Source organism: Camelus bactrianus, chromosome 22 (genome assembly GCF_048773025.1).
Source record: "Camelus bactrianus isolate YW-2024 breed Bactrian camel chromosome 22, ASM4877302v1, whole genome shotgun sequence".
Taxonomy (NCBI): Eukaryota; Metazoa; Chordata; class Mammalia; order Artiodactyla; family Camelidae; genus Camelus; species Camelus bactrianus.
Window position 1 is genome coordinate 8,086,959 of NC_133560.1, and position 21,806 is coordinate 8,108,764.

Here is a 21,806-nt window from a genome sequence, read left to right on the forward strand (position 1 = left end):
CACACAGATGAACCTTGAGGACATTATGCTGAGTGAAACGAGCCAGTCATAAAAAGACAAAAACTGATTCCACTTATAGGAGTTACTTGGAGTAGAGAAAATCACAGGCAGAAAGGAGAATGGTAGTCACCAGGGGCTGGGGGAGGATGGAGTGGGTACAGAGTTTCAGTTTTGCAAGCTGAAATGAGTTCTGGAGGTGGATAGCAGTGATGTTCACACAACAATATGAATATACTTAATACCACTGAACTGTACATTTGAGAAAATGGTTAAGATGATAAATTTCATGTCATATATATTTCATCACAATTTTTAAGAATTGGAAAAAATATGTGCTACAACAAGCTTAAAAAAGTGAAGAAACCTGGATGAAGAGAAAACAAGTTAGAAAAATGAGGTGAATTTAGGCCTGAATAGAGTCCATACAATATTTAAATATTTGCCTTGAAGTTCTGGATAAGCGTCAGAGGTGGGCCATAGAGTGGGATGTGAGCTTGCCAGCAGCCAAGGCAAAAAGAGAAACAGGATCTGGGCTCCATTAATTCCAGCATCCATCCAACATACATACACACATACAAAGAGAGAGAGACAGAGAGACAGAGGGAGCCAGGATCTGGGGGCCATGGTGCAATTCCTAGTACTTAAGAGGTATTTCCACTTGTGTGTCTCCAAGGATGCTGCAGGAGGCTGGACAGTACTTGACATGACTATTACAACGTAGTTGTTAAGAAATCAGGTTTAGGGTCAGGGTAGGGTTCAGTTGTAGTGGAACAAGTTACAGAATCTCTCTAAGCCTCAATTTCCTCATCTGTAAATTACAAGTAATAGATGAAGCCTACCTCGGAAGGCGATAGTGAGGATGAAATGACGTCATGCATTTAAAGTCCCTGGCAAGGTGCCCAACCAGAGTGAAGGTTCAGGGAATGTTAGTTTTTGTAGCGATGAGGTGGGATCACGGGTGGCCTAAGTGGTAGGCAACTCTGCCAGGCCCCAGGCCAAGGGAGCTAGCCTGGTCTCTCTGCCCAGAACTGGGCAGGGCAGACCCCAGCCTCAGCCCCTGCTCTCCCTCCCTGCTCTGACTGCTGGGGCCAACAGCTCTGAGTCACTCTCTGGCCCTCACAGGGCGTGTCCTGGTCTGCTCAGACCTTTGGACAGTATGTGGATGAGCCAGGTGTGGCCAGATGGTGCCTTTCTCATCTCAAGAGGCACCTGTCTGCCTGCCACAAGGCGATCTGAGAAGGTCATTGGGCTCTGGGCTGTGATGATCTAGGTGTGAGGAACAGGCCCAGGCCCAGAGTCAGCTTCAGGGTGTGGTGGGCAGCCAGGAACAAAGCAGGGATAAGAGGCCAGACAGAATGTGGACTCAGATGACCTGGGTCATAATCCTCTCCCCAACACTTACCAGCTGGGGGCCTCAGGCAAGGCAGTGCATCTCCCTGACCCCCAAACTCCTCATCTGTAAAATGGGTACAACAGCAGAACCCAACCCATAGGTTTGTTATAAATTTCAATTGGTAACAAGGTAAAGCACTAGTCCAGGGCCACTGATGGAGGGGTGTGCATGTGAGGTAGCAATTCAGATACACATGTCCTAGGAGTTTGGTTTTTTCAATTTTTGACCAGAGAAACTTTTCATTGCTTGTCTTTGCTGGCAACCTACTGTGTGCACTCACCATGTGCTCAGAAATCAATCAAGTTGGAAGGAGGTCCTCACTTGCCTCTGATCAGCTGTATGACGTCCACTGTTCTCTGAGCCATGACTTCTTCATCTGCTAGTTGGAGCCCCACCCCCTTCCCCACCCTCAGGATACAGCGTCAGAGGTGCCCTGGAGAGCCTGGGCTGAGTGTGGCTCTTTGCTGTGAATATGTCCAGTCCCTCCTCAGCCTTCCAATCGTCCCTCCATGTTGCACACGGCTTTGCAAAGTGTAAGTTTCCTTTCTGGCTCTGTTTTACAGCTGAGGGAAAAGCCCAAGAGTAGCCCTTTGGTGTCAGAGACTTGAAGCCTTCCACCTTAGAAAGAACTTAGGGACTCATGGGACCCAGCTCCTCACCTCCCTCCAGGCCTCTGAGCCCCTTCCCCAGGGTACACACTCCCTCTAAAGGACCCCTTCTAATGGGCTGTTCTGCCATGGCTTGCACACCTCCAGTGATGGGGAACTCACCTCCTCCCATGACCTCCACTCCATGGCCCCAACTGTACATGTTTTATTGACTTCAAACTTGCCCCAGCCACTTGCACTGGGCCTAAATTCCGGGAGCACCAGGCCTTGCTGCCCCTCGCTGCTCTGAGACAACTCCCCCAGAACCTTCCCTCAGCTCTTCCTTCCCATCACTCCCCACCACCACCATCCCAGGCTGGTGCTGCAGCCAGGCAGACCTGGGTTCACATTCCAGCTATGTCCTTTCTTGGCTGTGTGACCTACAACAAGCCATTCTCCACTTCTGAGCCTCAGTTTCCACATCAGGGAAATAGGGGAGGTACAATAACATGTGGCTGTTTTCTTTCAGTCCAGGTAATGGAGTTCTGAGATGGAACAGACCTCTGAGCCCTCAAGGAATGCAAGCTGGTGTCACACAGCCCTCCTGGGCACCCCCCGGCCACTTCCGTGTTCATTCAATAGATGAGGGCTGAACGCTCACTTTGTCCAGGCACTGTGCTTGGCGATGGGCACCGGCCAGGCAGGGATAAGCATCCTTGCTCCCACAGAGGGAGACTCTGTGTGAGAGCAGAGTAGGTCAGGCTAAGAGGAAGGAAAGAGAAGCCCAGGCAGAAGGAACTGTGTCTAAAGCCCCACTCTGGAAAGACCCTAGCCCCTGGAGGAACTGAAAGACCAAAGTGGCTGGAACTCAGGGGTCATGCGTTCAAAGGATTGGTTTCTAACTATTGTACATTCATACAATGGAAGACCATTCAGCACGTTAAAAAAAAAAAAAAAGACATGGGATTCACTACAGCATTATTCACAATAGCCATGACTTGAAAACAACCCAAGTGACCATCGATGGATGAATAGATGAAGAAAATGTGATATATCTCACAATGCAATATTATTCAGCCATAAAAATAAAGAAATCCTACCATTTTGTGATGGCATGTATGGACCTGGAGGGCATCATGCCAAGTGAAATAAGCCAGACAGAGAAAGACAAATACTGCATGATCTCACTTATATGTAGAATTCTTTTTAAGTCAAATACCTAGATACATTGTAGAATGGTGATTGCCAGAATCTGGGGTGGGGGTGGGGAGGTGGAAATGGGGAGATGTTGGTCAAAAATTACAAATTTTCAGTTATAAGGTGAGTAAGTTCTGGGGATCTTATGTACAGCAAGGTGACTATCACTAACACTATTGTATCTCTCCTATATTTGAAAGTACTTATGAGATAATCTGCAAGTTGTTATGAGAATAGAGCTTTAATGTTCTCACCATAACAACACAACAAAATGGTAACTGTGTAGGTGAAGGACGTAAGGTTATTGGGGGAAACATTTTGCAATATACAAATGTATTGTATAAGTGTAATACACATGAAACTTACACAATGTTATATGTCAATTAGATCTCAATAAAGCTGGAGGACCGGGGGAGGGAGGACAGAATACTAATACACACCACAGGTTGGATCTCAAAAACATGGTGCAGAATGAAAACAAGGCAGCATTTACACAGCCAGCCATCCCACCGACCTGAAGTTCTAAACATGTAAAATAAATCTGTAGGGATAAGAACCAGATAAGTAGCTCTGTCTGGAGGAAACTGACTTGCAGGGGGGAGGAGGGAACTTTTTGGAGTGGTAAAAATGTTCTAGATCTTGACTGGATTTTAGTCACACGGGGATATGCATTTATGAAAAATGCACTCAGCTATGTAAGTAAGATTTGTGCATTTTACTGTATAACTAGTATACCCTAAATTTGGCCTAAATGTAGTTCTGATTTAAAAAAGAAAGAAAGACAGAAAAGAAAAGAAAAGAAAAGAAAAGAAAAGAAAAAAGAAAACAAAATGTTTGTTAAAGGATGAACCAGAATGAGAGAAAAAGCAGGCTCTAGATGTGAAGCTGAGCAGAAATCCTGGGCACTGCCACTTCTCAGCAAAACCCCTTCAGCTCCCTATGCCTCAGTTTTCAAATCTGTAAAACAGGGAGAATAATATTCCCTCAATCAGTCACCAGACTTTAAGGAACAACTAAGTTAATTTGTGTCAAGCACTTAGAATATTATTTGGCACATGGGAATATCTCAACAAATATAAACTTAAATAAAATAATAAGTCAGCCTCGGGTGTGCAGGCCTAAATAGCCCTCCGCATTGGAGCCACGTCCTGGGCTAAGAAAAGAGGGCCTCCTGGGGGCAGTCTCTGAGAGGCGAGGTCTGCAGAGACTACAACTCCCGGCATAACCCTGTGGGAGCGGGGCGCACTGGGAATTGTAGTCCTCGGCCAATTATACCCGAGGATGCAGGCGGCGGGGATCCCACCTAGGACTCGGGATGCCCTACCTGAGCAGGTATCAGCCACGCTCTAGTCCAGGCTGGCTCTAGCGATAGGCATGGGCGTTCTCTTGTCACTAGAATCTCCCTACCTCCCGAAGAAGATACCATCGCTCCCATTGCACACACAAGGAAACTGAATCTCAGAGAATGACCCAAAGGGAGGAACCAAGATGTACTGATCTCTGAGTGTTTGCTCTTTGTGTATCGATCCCTGATTCCACTACCAACCCCCGCAAAAAATTCCGAGGCTGGGGTAGGGGAACAGACTATCCGCCAAGCGAAGGTTCTCTGAACGACCACGGAGTCGTATTATCTTTCCTATTTAGTCACTCGTCCAAGGTCACACGGGTAGTAAGGAGGTGGCTGGGCGCTTCGCCCTTGCGCGCCCTTTGCCGCGGGACACTGGGCGTGGCCCAACACGCCCCGCCCCCCACCCTCCGCTCCTGCGCGGTTGGTGCAGTCCAGGTACTCCCATACGCGCGCGGGAGCGAGGGTGAAACTGCGCAGCCGGCGTGGGCACCGCGCGCGTGCGCGCGCGCCTGGGTGAAGAGGTCTGCGGACGGTTCCACTGCGTGGGGCCAGAGGGGGGGCCGCGGCAGGCGGCGCTCGGGCGGCAGCGGGACCGGGACCCCGGGCTGCAGCGGGAGCGACGCGCCGGCCGCCCGGTGGGGGTGGAGCCCCGCCGCGGCCCCAGGTAACGCCCGGCCTGGACCCTGCGCCGTGCGCCCGAGGAGCGGGGCAAGAGAGGACTGAACGATAGGGGGCGGCCGCGGGCTGGCAGTGTAGTGCAGGAACCTCCAGTGAGGCCTCTGCCTGCGTCCGCAGGGCCAGAGCTCGCTGTACGCGGACCTGGAGCCAGAGCCGCTCCGCCCGCTAGGTCCAAGCGCCCCAGTACGGACCTTGGGAACTACAAGTCCCAGCGTACCCTGCGCCCCGCGCATGTACCGATTGCAACCTCTGGTGGGTCTCGGTTTCAGCTGGGGCCCAGGCGTCCGGGGTAGAGTTGCAGTCGTTTGCCCTCGTCATGTCAGCCCCAAACACTTTACCAGCGCTCCTTGTCCCAGCCGCTGGGGAGCCAGAGCGACCCGAGCCCTGCCCTGGAGCGGCTACGGGTCCGGGGAACAGACCACTGCTCACCAACGGCGTCGTTACTGCTTTGAGTGTGTAGTAAGGTGGGGGCTCGAGAGGGTCTGTTTCGCCCAAGGTCACACACCTTTCGTTGCCAGAGGGCCACTAACCCTGAGTCGAGACGGTGCCGGGAGCCAGGAAGGCGATGTGGGCCTAGGAAACTGGCTTTGGAGAGTAGGGAAGACGCTTAAGATGGAGTGAAAATGGGGAATTTGGTTGAACTTATCTCCCTGGGTCTGCCAGGTGCCCCAACTCCTGCAGCCCCCGATTTTCATTTCTGTATTATGTGACGGTACCTGCTTCTTCCTCTGCAGCCCCTGCAGGTTCCAGTGGGAGCTACGGAGAGGAAGGAGTCAGAAAAGCCAGCCCCTTACAACCCCATACCCACAGAACTCACATATTCAAACGCAGACCCAGACCCAGAAAGGCAGGCAGGTATCCCGGAAGGTGTACACCCAGTGAGAGCCACTATTGACTCACGGAGGTAGGTACAGTCACCCCCGTTTTACACTTGGACAAACCGAGCCTCACAGAGGTGGTAACTTCCTCACGGCCACCAAAGTGATGAAAGGCAGAGCCAGGGTCCGAGCCCAGGTGGGCTGGCTTCAGAGGCTCTGTGTTTAACCATCAGATTATTCCTGCCCCGTCCAGAGGCGACAGGAGATGAACAGCAGTGCTACACAAAGTGCTCAGTAAGCATCATCTGGCACTAGTGTTGTCTTCATCCTGATTTTACAGATGAGAGACTGAGGAAGAGTGAGGCCACATAGCTGACCAAGTGTCAGAGCTGGAGCCAGAGCGCTGCAGCTGTGAACCCAGAGCTGGGAGCAGCTTTACAGACACTCCTCCCGCCCCCATATGCACAAACGGCTTCTGTTTTTCAGGAAAGCCAAAGCTTGGGCCTCAGGTGTGTTCCGGCCCACCCTGGGCAGAGGGGACTTGGCAGGGGGCCTGTCAACGCCCACCCTGGAGTGTGAAGCTCTGGGCTCGTGTCTGATGCTCTGCGGTGGCTAGGAGGTGTGTGTCCTGAGCTGGCTTTACCATGCTGCTGTGTGTCCCTGGATGGTCCCTCCATCTCTGTGTTCTGCCAGCTCCACTTGGGAAGGTTACTAGGCCCTACATCTGCAGCCAAATGCTCGACCACTGAGCTGTACCCCCGTGCCATACTAGGCCCTACATCTGGAGGAGGATTTGAGGGGTCTTAGAAGAAAGGTGTGGAGTACTTTCTGACCCTGATGGAGGGAAGGAGGCAGCCCACTGTCGAGGTGGACAGATGGAGCAAGGGTGGGCCACAGCAGGAGCCAATGACCCCACCTTCCTCCTGCCTGTGAAGAGCCCCTCCCATCTCCTGCAGAGGCGGCCTAGGAGTGGCAGCTGGAATGTAGCATCCAGTGCTTTGCACTTGAGGGACCAGGATTTGAATCCCTCCCTGCTGCTCTTGCACTCTTTTATCTGGAGCTACCCATCCTGGAGCCTCCGTGGTCTCATCTTGCCCCAGAGACACCTGTGCTTTTGATTATTGAGCAACCCCTGGGGACCCTGTGTTGGCATTTGTGTTGCATGGACCAAACCTCATGTTAGGTTCAAATGTGGTCCCAGGTTTGCCCCTTGATGGCTGTGTGATGGTGGGTGAGCCATATCCCCTCTTGCCCCAGCTTCCTCATCTATAAAATGGAGCAAACACTGGTACCTAGCTCTTAGGTCACTGGCAAGACCAGTGAGAAGATGATCAGGAGGACCTGCTCAGACTTGCCCAGATCATGCAGGAGACCCTAGAACCCTGATTTATCCCCAGAACTTCACAGCAGATGCCTGGGCAAGAGTAAGCCCCCACCCCCACCCCCCACTGTGGTTTCCGGAGCGCCCTGGGCCACACTTCCGGGATCTGTGGCCAGGGGAGTCATTTCCCGAGCCACTTTCCTCTTCTGTAAGATGCAAGTAACAGAACCTGCCTTCAAGGGAGTGAGGTGATAAGAATGAGGCACACAGTAGGTGTGCAGGCCACAGGCCCACACTGGGGTTCCAAAGCATAAGACTTGTCAGTGAAGCTGGGAGGAAAGTCCAGACTTCTGTCTTCTCTGGGAAACCTAGTGAAATAGAGCCTCCTTCCCACTTGCTCCAGAGTGATTCTGCATGTGCCCAGGAAGGTTTTTCAGGTCAGAGGGAGATGTGTTATTGGTCTCTGGCCCTGGGGGGAACCCTGGAGGGCTGTGAGGATGTACTGAGGGCCTCCCAGGGGAATAAACCAGAGTGTCATGCAGGAGAGTAGGCAGAGTAGGAATTTCCTGGCCCTGAAGCATCAGGGGCAAGAGTTAAAACCAGAGCCCCTTCCTTGGGCATCCACGGCTCAGTGGGAGCGAGGCCCTGCTGGGGGTTGGGGGAGCAGTCCCACGGAGGTACCTTCTGCCATCATGATGCGATGCGGTAACAGTCTTGCTGTGTATTGAGGAAGCCAGCAGACAGGTCAGGAGAGGCTCCGAGGAGGCGACCTTTGAGCTGAGCCCTAAAGGTTGAGCAGGGTTTTACAGAGGTGAGTGGGGGTTGCTGGGGACTTTTTAGGCTGAGAGAATGGCACAGAGGCTCTGTGGCTTCAGAGCAGTGACTGGATTGTGGAGTAGTAACTGCAGTTGCTTTCTGATGGTGGGATTCTCACTGTGTGGCCTAGGGCAGGTCATTTCACCTCCTTGAGCCTCAGATCCTCACCTGTAAACAGACTGGTTACCCAGTCTGTGGGGTCGGCCTCTCAGTAAAGGCCGGATGTCAGTGCATTTAAAAATGCCAAATCCCCTCAGGCCAGGAGGAGATTATTGAGTAAGATGTGAAGGATAACAGGGCTGCATGCAAATTAATGGCAGGAAGTGAAGGTCAGGGTGCATCTAGGCCTGAATTCAGAGATGGGAGAGTTGAGCGCAAGCTGGAGACTTCACAGCTTCCTGTAAGAGGTAAGATGGGAGCAGAGCCTTGAAGGACAGAGATGAGGAATGGCTTGGTAGAAAGGAAGAGACAGACACATCAGTCAAGCTGAGCAAAGGCAGGAAGGGGGCAGGCAGGGAAGGCTGGGAGCGCCGCCGTGGTTGTGGGAGAGAGGCTGGGCAGAGGTGGACCTGAAAAGTTTGGTGAGGGAACCTTGTCTTGTTGAGCACAGCCCGGAAGGCCAAGCATTATGGAGCCATTGCAGGTTCTAACCCAACACGAGTTGAAAGAGGTGATCTTAACAATGTAGGTAGGTACCTTCAAATGTGAGAAAGATTTTCTAATTGCGTTTACATAGGAAGAAAAATAAAAGGTTGGAAGGGATTTAGGAGAAGGGAGAGTTGATAAGGAGAAGGTTAGAAAAAGGCATCCCCATTTATTTTCATGCACACATAGTTTAACTGTGATAGATAGAATGTGGCATTCCAGGTAACATCTGTAGCACTGCCTCATGAACTTGATCTTGTGTCCTTAGAGATCTGCAAACGGTGCACAGGCACCACCTTCAGTCATTGCATTGCCGGCTGCACATCCAGTGTGGTGTCAGATTGTTGCTGGTCTAAACAACTCTTCGATAAGCATGTCTGTTCCCCAGACTTGCTTCTGGATTGTTTCTGTTGGATCCCCTTCCTAAAGGGGGATTTCTGACTCTAAAGCAACACAGGTTTTTTTTTTTTAAGGCTTAAAATATTTAAAACACTCTTTTACAGTAAATTTCTTTAGTATTTCTAGTAATTTATACAGTGTAGGGTTTTTTAAAAAAAGAGAACAAATGTACAGGGGGGAGGATATGGCTTAATTGGTAGAGCACATGCTTAGCATGCACAAGGTCCTAGCACCTCCTTTAAAAATAAGTAAATAACCTAATTACCTCACCCCACCCCCAAAAAGAACAAATGTATAAAAGCATATACAATAAGAGGTCTATCCTCGACCCAGTGCTCTCTCCCAGTTCTCCTTGAGGAGAATTGTTAGTTTCCTGTCTATCCTTCCAGAAATATTCTATGCAGATACTGTATATACCCAGTGTTTTTTTTAATTGATACTGTTATACTCTGTTCAGTATCTTGCTTTAAATTTTATTTTTAAATTTGGGATTATGAAATATACCAAAGTAGCACAGATAATCACACACACACACACACACACACACACACACACACACACAAACACACACACACACACACGCACGCACACACACACACACACACACACCCCGCTAGTAGCCTGCCACACAGCTTTAACAAATGTTTAACATTTTATGTTGATATCTTGTTTAGGGCTGTCTTAAGAGGTAGCCGTATGTCAGTGCAGCTCCACACAGAGGAGTTGATTATATGCGTACACCATTCTTCATTCGGCCTGTTCCCAGCTCTTGGAAATTGAGTGTTTTTTTTTTTTTTTTCTTAAATAATTGAGTGGAGGTAATACCCCACCTTGTATAGTATCTGCCTGAGGAGGCACCAAGGCAAAGGGGAGCAAAGCTCGGCTTTGGCTTGGGTTCAAGTAGCTGCTCAGCCACTCTACATAGCTGTGTGACCTGGGGTGGGTGACACCCCTTTTGATTCTTTTTACTCATCTGTAAAATGGGCAGGTTGTAGTAATCCGTCTCATAGTTGCTGGGTGGAGGAGAGCAGAAACTTAAGACTTAATTGGGTTTAGTTTCTCAGTCCCTTTAGGCAGGGAACTCTCCGCGGGACGCCAAACTCTCCTGGCCTAGAGCAATTAGAGCGCTGAACCACAGCTCCTCAGCTTCAAACTGTTCCCCGCCCCTTTCCCCGGCCACGCTGGGGGCGGGGCGGTTGAATGTTTCTGTGACGTCAGCGTGCGCAGGGCCAATCCCCCTTCCCGGCAAGCATTAGCTTATTTGCATGGGTTGCCCATTATTGGTTCGTTGGGCAATCCAGGCCGTCCCAGCTTTTTAAAGCCACCGCGTAGTATAAACAACGAGATGCGGGGCGGACAGGCCATGATGTCATCGCGGCGCAGTAGCTCTCAGGGCTGACGTCATCTCCGGGGAGGCAGCCCGCCCAGGGCTCTTAGGGCCCTCCTAACCACTCGGGCTGGCTGGTTTAAGAGGCAGCTTCTGCCCCGTCGAAGGGCAGGTCCATTGCACTTCAGTGTCCCAGGCGCCGCCCTGTCCTGAAGAGGGGACCATGACACGGTAAGTCCAGGCTGCGGCTCTCAAGGCGGGGCCTAATTCTCCGGCAGGGAAACTGAGCCTCAGAAGCACGAGTGATTCGCGAATTTACATAGCAAGAGTTGCAGCCAATTTGTCTTGCCCACCCCGGGGTCGCCCATCTTTAGATCAGGCCATGTGGCCCCGCCCCTTGCCTGCGATGGCTGCGGCTACTTTAAACGAGAAGGTGGGGGCGACAGGGAGTTGTTTTTTTTTTTTTTTTTTAAGAAAAAAAAACCCTGCCTTCCAAGATGGCAGCCCACTAATCACGTGCCGAGTCGCGGCGGGTGATTGGGTCTCCGTGCTCCCGCGGGGCGGAGCTCTTGGTGAGGGGCGGGGCTCTCGCGGGCAGCAGCCGGTTACTGTTTGCCGGAACCTCCCGGCGCGCCCCCGCGAGTCCCCCTCCCGCCCGGCGCGCGACCCCGCCGCTTCGAATGTTGTGAATCAAATGTGGGGTTTGTTACATTCCGCTGCCGCCGCGGACAGTTCTTAAAGGGCCAGCCGCCGGCAGCTGCGCAAACCGGGCCGCGTCCTGCGCCGCCTCCCGCTCCCCGTGGGCCTGGGCCGAGAGACTGACCGCGCGTGGGCCTCGCGAGGCAGACGCCCGACGGACGGACAACAAAGAGGGGCCCGGAAGGAGCCGGACTGCCTCTGGACCGGGGGGTGGGAGGGGAGCACATTGTTCCGCAGGGCGGGGGCTCTTAAAGGGTCCAGGCAGCACACCCCCACTCCCCGCCCCCTACCCAGCTTGGCCGTCCTAGATCGGGAACAAAGGAGTCAACGTGTGGCCAGGCTGCCGAAGGTGAGTCGGGCCAGAGCCCCCAACTCCCGATTTCCGCATCCTTGAAACTCCCGCCCCCCTCCCCTGGGACTGGGGGCTGTGATCTAGCTGGCTCCGCAGGAGTTAATCACGGGCAGTCCGGAGCGGGAGCGGCGAGGCCTCCAGAACCAGGGACCCCCTCCCCATCCCCAGCGCACCCCAAGGCCTGGCCGAGTCTCCCTTCTCCCGAGGCGAGGCAGAGCGCTGCGGTTGGAGAGGAAGGAGCCGCCCCCTCCCCCTGCCGCCGCCACTTCCTTTGTTGTTGCTTTTGTCTCACGCCGAGCACATGGTCCGGGATCCTTGGCTCTTAAAGTCACAGCGCTCCGTCCCCGACGCCGCAGTCTGGCCGCCCGCCCCTCATCTCCCTCTGAACACGGCATAAAGGAGTGAGAGGGGGACGAAGGAAGTCCCTCTTCGGGCGAGTATCAGCACTTCGGCCCACTGCCCCCATCCCTACGGAAGGATGGCTGAGGAAGCTCCCCAGAACCCCACAACCCGCGCCTGGCCCACACTGAGGAGGGGCACTGGTGCCCTCCCCCACTAATATGACTACCAGGTTTCTTGTCTCTTCTGGTTTTACTTGGGAGCTCTGGGAAGAGAGGTTTCTACCCCCATTTTACAGCTGTGGCAACTGAGATTCACAAAAGTGAAGAGATTTCCTTGACCAAGGTCACTCAGGTAGTCTGGGCTAGCAGAAGACTCTTAGCTACCAGCCTGGTGGTCCTGCCTTTAGCTCCATCCAGGCATTGCAGCTGTGGAGCTCTGCTTGCCTGCTAGGCAGTGCTGGTGCCTTTTGAGGGGGGCGTTGGGAGGAGGAAGAGGGGCTTCTAAATCTGCTTGAGTCTGCTCCTGTTCTCTGGGCTTGACTTGGCTTATCTGCACAACAGCTCCCAAGCCCAAATGGTATGGCGGGGTCTCCCTAGACCAGGATGGTATATAGCTGCTTGGGGCACTGGAAGTAGAGAGTTGGCTGCCCCCTGGGGAGATGGTAGATGCAAGGTGCAGTGCCTGCTTCTGGGCAAGACTGGATTTAGGGACAGGACCTTCAAGACGCGTTTACCCAGACCTCATTGAGAGCCCAGACAGGAGAGGTATGGCAAAAGGCGGAGCAGTTAGGTGGTGGTCACCTGGCCAACTCTTGCTGTTGACTTTGAGCAAGTTGCTAGCGCCAGCTCCAGGCCTCACTCACTTCTCTCCACAGTGGGCCTAGTCAGGATGCCTGAAAGAGAAAGCTCTCCTGATCTCTTTTAGGGCCCGGAATAGAGAATTGAGATTAGGTAGTTCTTGGGGCTATGGATGGGGTTGAGGGAATTGGAGCCTGGAGGCCAGCCAGGACTAATTCTGTTACCTCTCTGGCTTTATGGTTTGGAGCAAGTTACTTCCTTTCTGTGGGTCTCAGTTTTTTCAACTGTGAAGTAAGTGTGTCTACCCTGGGGCCATCTCTTTTCCCAGTCAAGAACCCGGGCCCCCTCCCTTGCCAGCTGTGGTATTCCCAGAGGGAGGCACATTTCCTGGCTGTCTCCTTCAGGTCTTGAAGTGGCATCTGATTTCTGCTTGGGGGATGGGGGTGGAAGCCATCCTGTCTTATTTTCTGATAATGATCATTCACACCTAAGCCTTACAAATCACTGCTGTGGCCTTTGAGCAGTCCTTGCCAGTCCACCGGGTGGTGATTATTAGACTGTTCCCATTTTACAGATGAGTTAGCTGAGGCTCAGGGGAAGCAGTGTCCAGTCCTCAGCCCCGTCCTCAGCTAAGACTCTGGCCAGAAGTCAGGGTAGCATGCGTAAGATTCAAGGTTTGGTACCATTGTCCCCAGCTAGAGGCCCTTCTGTCTGTTGGTTTGGTTTCTCAGCTCCTTGCCACTTCCCTTTCCTGAGGAATGGGTGTCTTTGAAGAGGTTGGCCAGAACAAACTGCCGTGGGCCTGGGCCTCTGTGGTTCCGCACCCCGGAGCCTGGACACTGCCCAGGCTTCAGCAAGACAGCTTGGGACGAGAGGCGCAGTGAGGGCACTGCCATGTCCTCGTGCACTCACAGCTCCCGCTGACTGGCCTTGGACCGGCCTCTCTGAGCCTCGGTGTCCCTGCCTCTGGGGGTTGCTTTGAGGACTCATGAGGATGGCCCATGGATGGCCCATGGGAAGTGCTGTAGTTGGTGTTGTTAACACCCCTCATTGGCAGGCCTGCGGGCTCCCAGGATCTCTGAGGTCAGTTAGAGTAGAGGTTCTCAAGCCTGGCTGTGCTGCAGGAACCGCTGGGGAATTTGCGCCCTTGTTCAGGAGGTCTGGGCCGGGCCAAGAGTCTGTTGTTTCAGTTTTTGGGGGGTTTCCTCTGAGTCTTAGTGTTTGTTTGCTTGGCTGGGTTATCCGCAGGCTGTGTGTGTACGTGTGTGTGTGTGTTTGTGTGTGTGTGTGTGTAAGGCCATGTGCTTGGCCCAGGCCAGAGGTCACAAACCAAGTCACCTGTGGTGGGCAGGCAAGGAGTGGGCTTGAGGCGGCCTAGAGGGAAAGCTCATGCTCAAAGTGAGGGGGACCACGCAGAATGAGGGCCCAGTGGGACCAGATTATCTGTTTCCTGCCACCCTTCCCACAAGGCCAGGTTTTTATTTAGTCTCCCAGTTTTTGTTTGCTTGTATTTTTGCGGGGGGGAATTAGGTTTATTTACTTTTTTTTTTTTTAATGGAAATACTGGGGCTTGAACCCAGGACCTTCTGTATGCTAGGCATGCACTCTACCACTGAGCTATACCCTCCCCCCTGTCATCTCCCAATTTTTACTCACCGGCACTAACTTCACTGCTGCCAGACTGTGGCCGTATGTAATCGGCTCTCCAGTGTGCATTTACTACATCGAGCCTGCCCTGTGCTGGACACAAGCTGATCACTGGGCCCTGCCCTCCCCTCTGCCAAGTGCTAGAGCCCAAGTTGGACAGGGAAGGCATGAATTCTAGCCCTTACGCTTCCTGGCCATGGCCTTGGCCCCGTCCCGTAATCAGGGAGAGAAGAGCCTCCCCTGCAGCCTTGTTTAGAGATTTAGGGCCCAGGTAAAGCTCAGCACAGAGGAAATGTTCTTCCCACTGTTGGCAAGAAGGAACAAGGTGTTGAGGTGACAGTACACCAGTTCCCCGGCTGTGTCAGCCAGGAGGTGACACTTAAAGCTGGGTATAAAGGAAGCATAGGAGTTTGGTTAGATGGAGGCTGGGCTCCCTGTGGCAGGAACAGCCAAGGGCTGGTCCTGTTAGATGCACCCTTCAGCTTTGCAGGGCCTGACAGGTTCCAGGCCTTTCCCTGCCAGGGCCTCACTCCACCCTCTGGAGTTAATGACAGTCCCCCCAACTTCCCCCACCTGGATCCCAGCTCCTGCCCCGCCTCATTCCCACTCACCTTCCTCCCTTAGGTTTAGGTGCATGCTTCCTTTTTTCCTCAGCAAGCCCCACCTCCCACTTGGGGGCTGTGTTGGGTCAGGTTTGTCCATCCCCCAGCCCCTTCCTGCCCCGCCTCCAGTCCACCAGAGGCTCACTTCCTTCATCACCTTCTGCAGCAGGGTGCAGCAAGAGGCTTGTAGTCAGCTTACCTCCCAGCTTTGACACTTCCTGTGGGGCCATGGGCAAGTCCTTTCCTGTCTCTGAGCCTCAGTTTTCTCTTCCTCAAAATGGAGCTAACAGTACCTTCCCTGAAGACTAGATGGAGACCACTTGAGTAGGCGCTGCGGGAACAGGTTATGGAAAGAAAGCATACAGTCGGCCCTCTGTATCCATAGGCTCCACATTCATGGATTCAGCTAACTGCAGATTGAAAATATTGGGGGGGGCAGGTTTCTACAAAGTTGTAAAAACCAAAACTGGAATTTACCACTTTCGTGGCTCTTACGCTCTATTAGGTGTCATACATAATGTAGAAATGGTTTACATTAAGGTCCATGGGACGATGTGTGTAGGTTATTTGCAAATGTTACACCATTTTATACAAGGGACATAAGCATCCTTGGATTTTGGTATCTGTAGGGGATCCTGGAACCAATCCCCTGTGGGTACGGAGGGACGACTGTACTGACTTGGGTTGGGAGCCCTCGAGAGCAGGAACTGGGTCAGAACCCCTGACCCCTGACAGTGGAAGGAGAACTGGGCCCCAGGCCTGTTTGGAGTCGTCCCCCCCACCGCTCCAGGATCCCTGGTTACCTGGAGGTCAAAGTTGCAGACTGTCACACCAGTCTAGGGTTCCCTGGGGACCCCACCCTGAGGGAACCTCACCAGAGCCACCTGGCCTGGAAGCATGCTGGCCAGCCCTCTGAACTTACCACAACCCTGAGGGGGACCCTGATCTCACTTCAGAGCAGGAAATGGGAGGCCTGGGCTCCCTGCAGACCGAGCCTGTCCCTGGTCTGTCAGCCCTGAACCCCGGTGCCACAGCGCATGCTGCATGGGGAACACGGGGGCTTGGTGGACCCAGTGGCACACCTCTGGAACCAGGCTGCAGGGGGTTGATGCTGTTTCCCCGACCCCTAATGGAGCAAGGGACTGGACTTCTCTGTGCCTTAGTTCCTTTGTCGGTTTGCCTCCTAGGGTTGTGAGCCCCGGCCCACCCCTCCACCCCTCTGCCACCCCTGATGCAACCATGGGCTCTGGCAGTGACTAGGTGGCCGCCCTCCATCCCTGTGGGTCAGCGGCGATTCTCTGCGGGACCCGGCAGCAGCCCGGGCCAGCTCCGGGGAAGGTAGGAAGGAACCTCCCAGTCCTGCCAAGCCTGAGCCCCAGAGCTGTCAGCCCGGGCTGGGGGCACGGGGGCCAGGGGTGGCGGGGCACAGGGCCCTGAGTTCTCTCCCTTCCCCAGTGGGTAGTGACCGTGGCTTCTCTCCATGCTCTGTGAATGAGCGGCCCCCCTCAGTCCTCCTGGGGCCTCCTCTCTGTGGTGCAGCCCCGGCCGCGAGGGCCCCCTGGCCAGCCCGCCTGCCCAGGATGAGCGCTTACCCTCCCAGCAGCCACCGCCCCGACCAGCACACCTCCCTGTAGAGGAGCGCCGAGCCTCGGCTCCTGCCGGCGGGAGCCCCCGAATGCTGCACCCAGCCTCCCAGCAGAGCCCGTTCATGGTTGATCTCCACGAGCAGGTAGGCGGGATGCTCCCCACCCCCACGCCCCACCCCAACCCTGTTGCCCCTGGCCTCTGGCGAGCCAGTCTGAGGAGCAGAGGGAACAGAGCCCTGACTTCACCTGCTGAACCCATTGCACATCCGGGGAGGCACCGTTAGCCCTGTTTTACAGGTTAGTAAATTGAGGCCCAGAATAGGGAAGGGCCTTCCCTGGGGCTGCACAGTGGCTGAGTGGTGGAGTCAAAGCCCCTCCCAGGTTCCCAGGGGGCTCTCTGCTCTCTGGTGCCTGGGGCAGGGGGACAGCCAGGTCTGTACCTGGGTAGGCCCCAGCCAGAGAAGGGAAGGGAGCTGCCCTGGTAGGACTTTCTCACCTGGGGGCAGCCGAGTGGCCTCCCTCCAGTTCCTGGGTCTCTCTCTTCCTACAGGTGCACCAGGGACCTGTCCCTCTGTCCTACACGGTCACCACAGTGACGACCCAAGGCTTCCCCTTGCCTACAGGCCAACACATCCCTGGCTGCAGTGCCCAGCAGCTCCCAGCATGCTCCGTGATGTTCAGCGGGCAGCACTACCCCCTCTGCTGCCTCCCGCCCCCGGTGAGTGAGCGCCTAGGCCTCCTACCCCACCCCCGGCTGAAGCCCCAGGCACACGCCAGTAGCAGAACTGAGCTGACCTTACCTTGCGCAACCAGGCTGACAGCCTCTACCCGCCTCCAGGCCACAGCCCTGTGCAGAAAAGTGCCCGTGCATTCGTGTGCAGTGGGAGAGTGTTTCAGGGTTCCGGGACGCCCCTGCATCCCAGCGTCTGCTTTATGCTTTGCAGTTGTAACTGTGGGTCTTAAGAGCGAGATGCTCTGCCTGGGAGGCCTAGGCCAGGGATGGATGGTCCGGAGGACTTTGGTTGGGACCTCTTGCTGGGTAGTCTGGCCCCTGGCCCTGGCTCCAAACATAGGCCCAGCCCAGAGCCCAGAAGAACGTTCTCCAGCCCCACGCACTTTTCAGCAGCTGATCCAGGCGTGTACCATGCAGCAGCTCCCTGTGGCCTACCAGGCCTACCCCCACCTCATCTCCAGTGAGCACTACATCCTGCACCCACCGCCGCCAGCCCCACACCCCCAGCCCGCTCACATGGCGCCTCTTGGGCAGTTTGTGTCCCTGCAGACTCAGCACCCCCGCATGGTGAGTCTGGGCAACGAGTCTGATGCCAGAGGGGACGGTGAGGGGCCGGGAGGTGGGGCTTCCCCTATCGCTGACTCTGCTGACCCCCCTCCACTCCCTCCAGCCCCTGCAGCGCCTTGACAATGACGTGGACCTGCGGGGGGAGCAGCACCCCCTAGGGAGCTTCACCTACTCCACCTCTGCCCCAGGCCCGGCCCTGTCCCCGTCCATGCCCCTGCACTACCTGCCCCACGACCCCCTGCACCAGGAGCTGTCCTTTGGTGTGGTGAGTGCCATCCCCAACCCAGGCTTTAGGGTGTCCGGGAGACAGACCCGCTCTGACCTGCACCTGGCCCCCCTCCCGCAGCCATACTCCCACATGGTGCCTCGGAGACTGAGCACCCAGAGATACCGCCTGCAACAGCCGCTGCCCCCGCCGCCCCCGCCGCCTCCCCCACCACCGTACTACCCCAGCTTCCTGCCCTACTTCCTGTGAGTACCAGCACCTCTGCCCCAGGGCCTTGGGGCTCTGTTCTCTGGGGGCCTCCAGTGCTTAGACCCAAACACAGCGCCAAGGGGCCCCGGGGCCTCTCAAGCCACTTGGCCTCTCCACTAAACCACACACACACACTCACACTCACCAGCTGGGCTGCCTGCCCTCCTCTGACAACCTGGGACAATCACTGGGGTCCCTGGTGTGAACCGTGCAGAGTTCCTGGCTTTGTTTCTTGGTGGGAGTCAGGGTAATAGCTCTGCGCCCCCTCTGCCTGCTGACCTTGACCCTGGGCCTGCGTACCTGTCTCTCCCTAGCTCGATGCTGCCAATGTCACCGACAGCAATGGGGCCCACCATCAGCCTGGATCTTGATGTGGATGACGTGGAGATGGAGAACTATGAGGTCCCGTGAAGCCCTGTCCTGGGAGGTGGGGGCTTGGGGGACCTCCAGCCCTAGCCGCCCCTGACCCTCCCCTCCTGCCCACGTCCAGGCCCTCCTGAACCTGGCAGAGCGGCTGGGAGACGCCAAGCCCCGCGGCCTCACCAAAGCCGACATCGAGCAGCTGCCATCCTACCGCTTCCACCCCGACAGCCGCCAGTCGGAGCAGACGCTGTGAGTGCCCTGACCCCCGCTCCTGCCCATCTGTGAGCACAGATGGGCTGCGAGGGGACCCCGCCTGGGGGGCTTCGTGCTCCTCCATGAGCCTTCGCTCACCGTCAGTGTGGGGGTGACTCCTGTGCCCTCCTCCCAGGTGTGTCGTCTGCTTTAGCGACTTCGAGGCACGGCAGCTGCTCCGGGTCCTCCCCTGCAACCACGAGTTCCACACCAAGTGTGTCGACAAGTGGTTGAAGGTAATGCAGCCATGCCAGCTCCCAGGTGTGAGGGAGGAGGGCGGGCCCGGAGGGCTTCCCTTCACGTCCTTGTCAGCATCTAGAAGTTCTGGCTCCATTTAAGCAGCCAGGTCCCCACCAGGCAATGGAACAGCCCCAGGTGGGATGGGGGACAGGTGAGAGTGGAGCCTGATGTGCGGCTGCTCCCCGCAGGCCAACCGGACATGTCCCATTTGCCGGGCCGACGCTTCCGAGGTGCCCAGGGAGGCTGAGTGAGGCCCACAGCCACCCAGGAGAACCCTGCCCAAAGCTCTGGAAACTCGGGGTGCCCAGGGAGGCAGTGGCCCAGGCCTGCCCTGCCGTTCCTGCCTGCATCTCCAGAGCTGGTGCCAGGGTCGGCCCGAGAGAAGCCCCTGCAATAAGCCCCTGCATTTGCCAAGCTCCAAAGACTCCCTCCCCATCTGCCCGCCAGTCTGCCCGCCATGGAGCGGCCTGAGTGTCCCTAACTCGGTCTCTCTCCTGTTTGCCCTTGGGTCTGTCTCCTTTTCCTACTGGCACTGGGAGCCAGGGTCTGTTCCCCCAGTGTGGCTGGTGGAGACCCTTAGGCCCCGGATGGGCAAGGGGGTGCTGTCCTGGGTTGCCTGGTCTCCTGCACTGAAGTGGTGTGTCCTCTGTCCAGGTGGCACTGACAGGCGTGGACAGACAGTGGCAGGAGGCCAGTGGGTCCTCCCGCCTTGATCCCAGACAGACTCAGGCAGCCAGCTCCACTCAGGCTGCTGTGAGGGGTGGGTCTGGCTCCCTAGGGGACCCTCACCCCAGGCACAACATTCCAGCCCCACCCCTGGCTGGAGGGCATCAGAGCCAGCCTCCTGAGCAGTGGGGCGGTGTGTACCCTGGGGGGGCCTGGGCCCAGCCGAGGAGAGGGACCTCCTGTGTTGCTGGTGGCTGCCCATCCCTGGCTGTGCTGGGGCCCAGCCCCGCCCCCGCCCCCCCCCGCCCCCGTCTCCCTCTCTGTCATTTTGCATGAACGTGAGGAGCAGCAGTTTTCGTTTATTCATTTGGCCCAAAATTGCGTGTAGGATTTGGGGGTGTGGACTTTTAAACAGTTTCTTTTCTTTTGGTTTAATGGGGGGTACAGGGACCAACCAGGGCCAAGTGCCCGGGGGGCAGGGAGTGGTCTGGTGGTGCCACCTGGTCTGCGTTGCATGCGCGCTGCTGGGGCTGGGCTGGGCGGCTGGCGGTCGTGGTTGGGGTTGAGGGGTGTCTGTGCTCAGCTGATAACTGCCATGCACTGTACTGCACACGTCCCCAGGGCCTACCGGGACCGTACGCTTTTCAGGGCATTTCTCCCTCTCCAGCCAGGGCCTGTCTCCCACCTGCCTGGGCGAGTCTCCTCTGAGGAGGTCCCCGGAAGACCTCTGGGGGCCCCCTCCCAGCCTGAGCCCTGCCCTCCAAGGTCTCGAGGAGCCCCCATAAGGTCTGGCTGAGCTCCCCCCCTTTACCCTCCCTGGTCCCATTTCTTTCCTTTATCACCCCCAGCTGGGGTTGCTGCCCGAACGAACTGCGTGTGGGGCCGGCACATCCTAGCAGGCAGCCCCTGGCGCCTGCTGCCTCAGGGATGCTCCAACCACCCTCGTTCTCCCCGCAGCAGCCCTGGCTCCCTGCCACACACCCCCACCCAGCCTGCCATGGGGCCCCATCAGCCTGGCCCCACCCGGTGGAGAACCCAAAGTCTTACTGTATATAACTCCAGGTGACATTTCTATATTTATAGCAGTGTTGAAACCCCACGTGTTTTACACAGAGACCCACCCTCTCCAATCCCCTCCCTTCCCCACCCCTCAAAAAAAAGGTTTTTCAAAACCCTTACGGTTCCCAGGGCAGGCGGAGACAGGCTCATGGGTTGTGCATCGGCTGCAACAGTGATTCCAACGAGCAGCTATTGGGGGGGAAACACAACATGAAAAAAAAATAATTAAAAAAAAAGATTTATAAGACAATTACTTAGGATGTTTGTGATTTGCCGACCTTGCTATAGATGCCATGTTACCAATGATTTCCTGTGGTGGGGGCTTGTCATTGTTTACTCTTTCATTTACCAACTTCCGGCCTAGGCATGACAGTGGGCACCATCCCCCAGCCCCGGCTGGGCCCGGCACCTGTGTTCTGTGTTAGAAAGGTCTTATATATATATATATATATATAATTACATATATATATATAAATATATGTAACTTTGGGGGCCCTGTTCCTTGCACATTTTACAGTTACCTCATTTTTCCCATGTATGTATTTGAGAAAATGCTAATATATAGAGAAAAAAAATGGTTCTTAAAGCTTAAATGTGTGGTTTTTTCCATTCCATTGGATTCACATTGGTTTGTAGCATTTAACATAACTAGTATGTTGTACTATATGTATGTGTATACTGATTGAAATTTTTAACAGATTTGTACTTTTTTTAAAATGAAAGTTGCTAGTTCTGCTTGACCAAGTAGTGCAATCATTATTTTTTTTAATATTGTTGCTGATTTCAGAGGGATATTCACTAATAAATGTATGATGTATACCAAGGATCGCCCAGGCTACCTTTGGCTGCCTATCTTCTTGCTCTTTTGTTGGGGGTGGGGGTGGGGGGTGTTGGCCT

General features: G+C 55.0%; 1 protein-coding gene across 9 annotated transcripts; it reads left to right on the forward strand.

Annotated features, from left to right (window-relative positions):
- The first annotated feature begins 4,964 nt into the window (after positions 1-4,964).
- RNF44 (ring finger protein 44) lies at positions 4,965-21,735 on the forward strand. 9 transcript variants are annotated; one of them, XM_074350250.1, is made up of 13 exons: positions 4,965-5,189; positions 5,938-6,107; positions 6,508-6,640; positions 16,156-16,306; positions 16,508-16,697; positions 17,105-17,272; positions 17,678-17,854; positions 17,958-18,119; positions 18,201-18,325; positions 18,644-18,731; positions 18,820-18,941; positions 19,081-19,180; positions 19,373-21,735. In XM_074350250.1, exons 4-13 carry the CDS (start codon positions 16,200-16,202, stop codon positions 19,433-19,435), a joined length of 1,302 nt encoding a protein of 433 aa, XP_074206351.1. In that variant the 5' UTR covers positions 4,965-5,189; positions 5,938-6,107; positions 6,508-6,640; positions 16,156-16,199; the 3' UTR covers positions 19,436-21,735. The 9 variants fall into 9 exon arrangements, with proteins under 9 accessions (XP_074206351.1, XP_074206352.1, XP_074206353.1 ...); XM_074350251.1 differs by lacking the exon at positions 6,508-6,640; XM_074350252.1 differs by lacking the exon at positions 5,938-6,107.
- Positions 21,736-21,806: the final 71 nt, after the last annotated feature.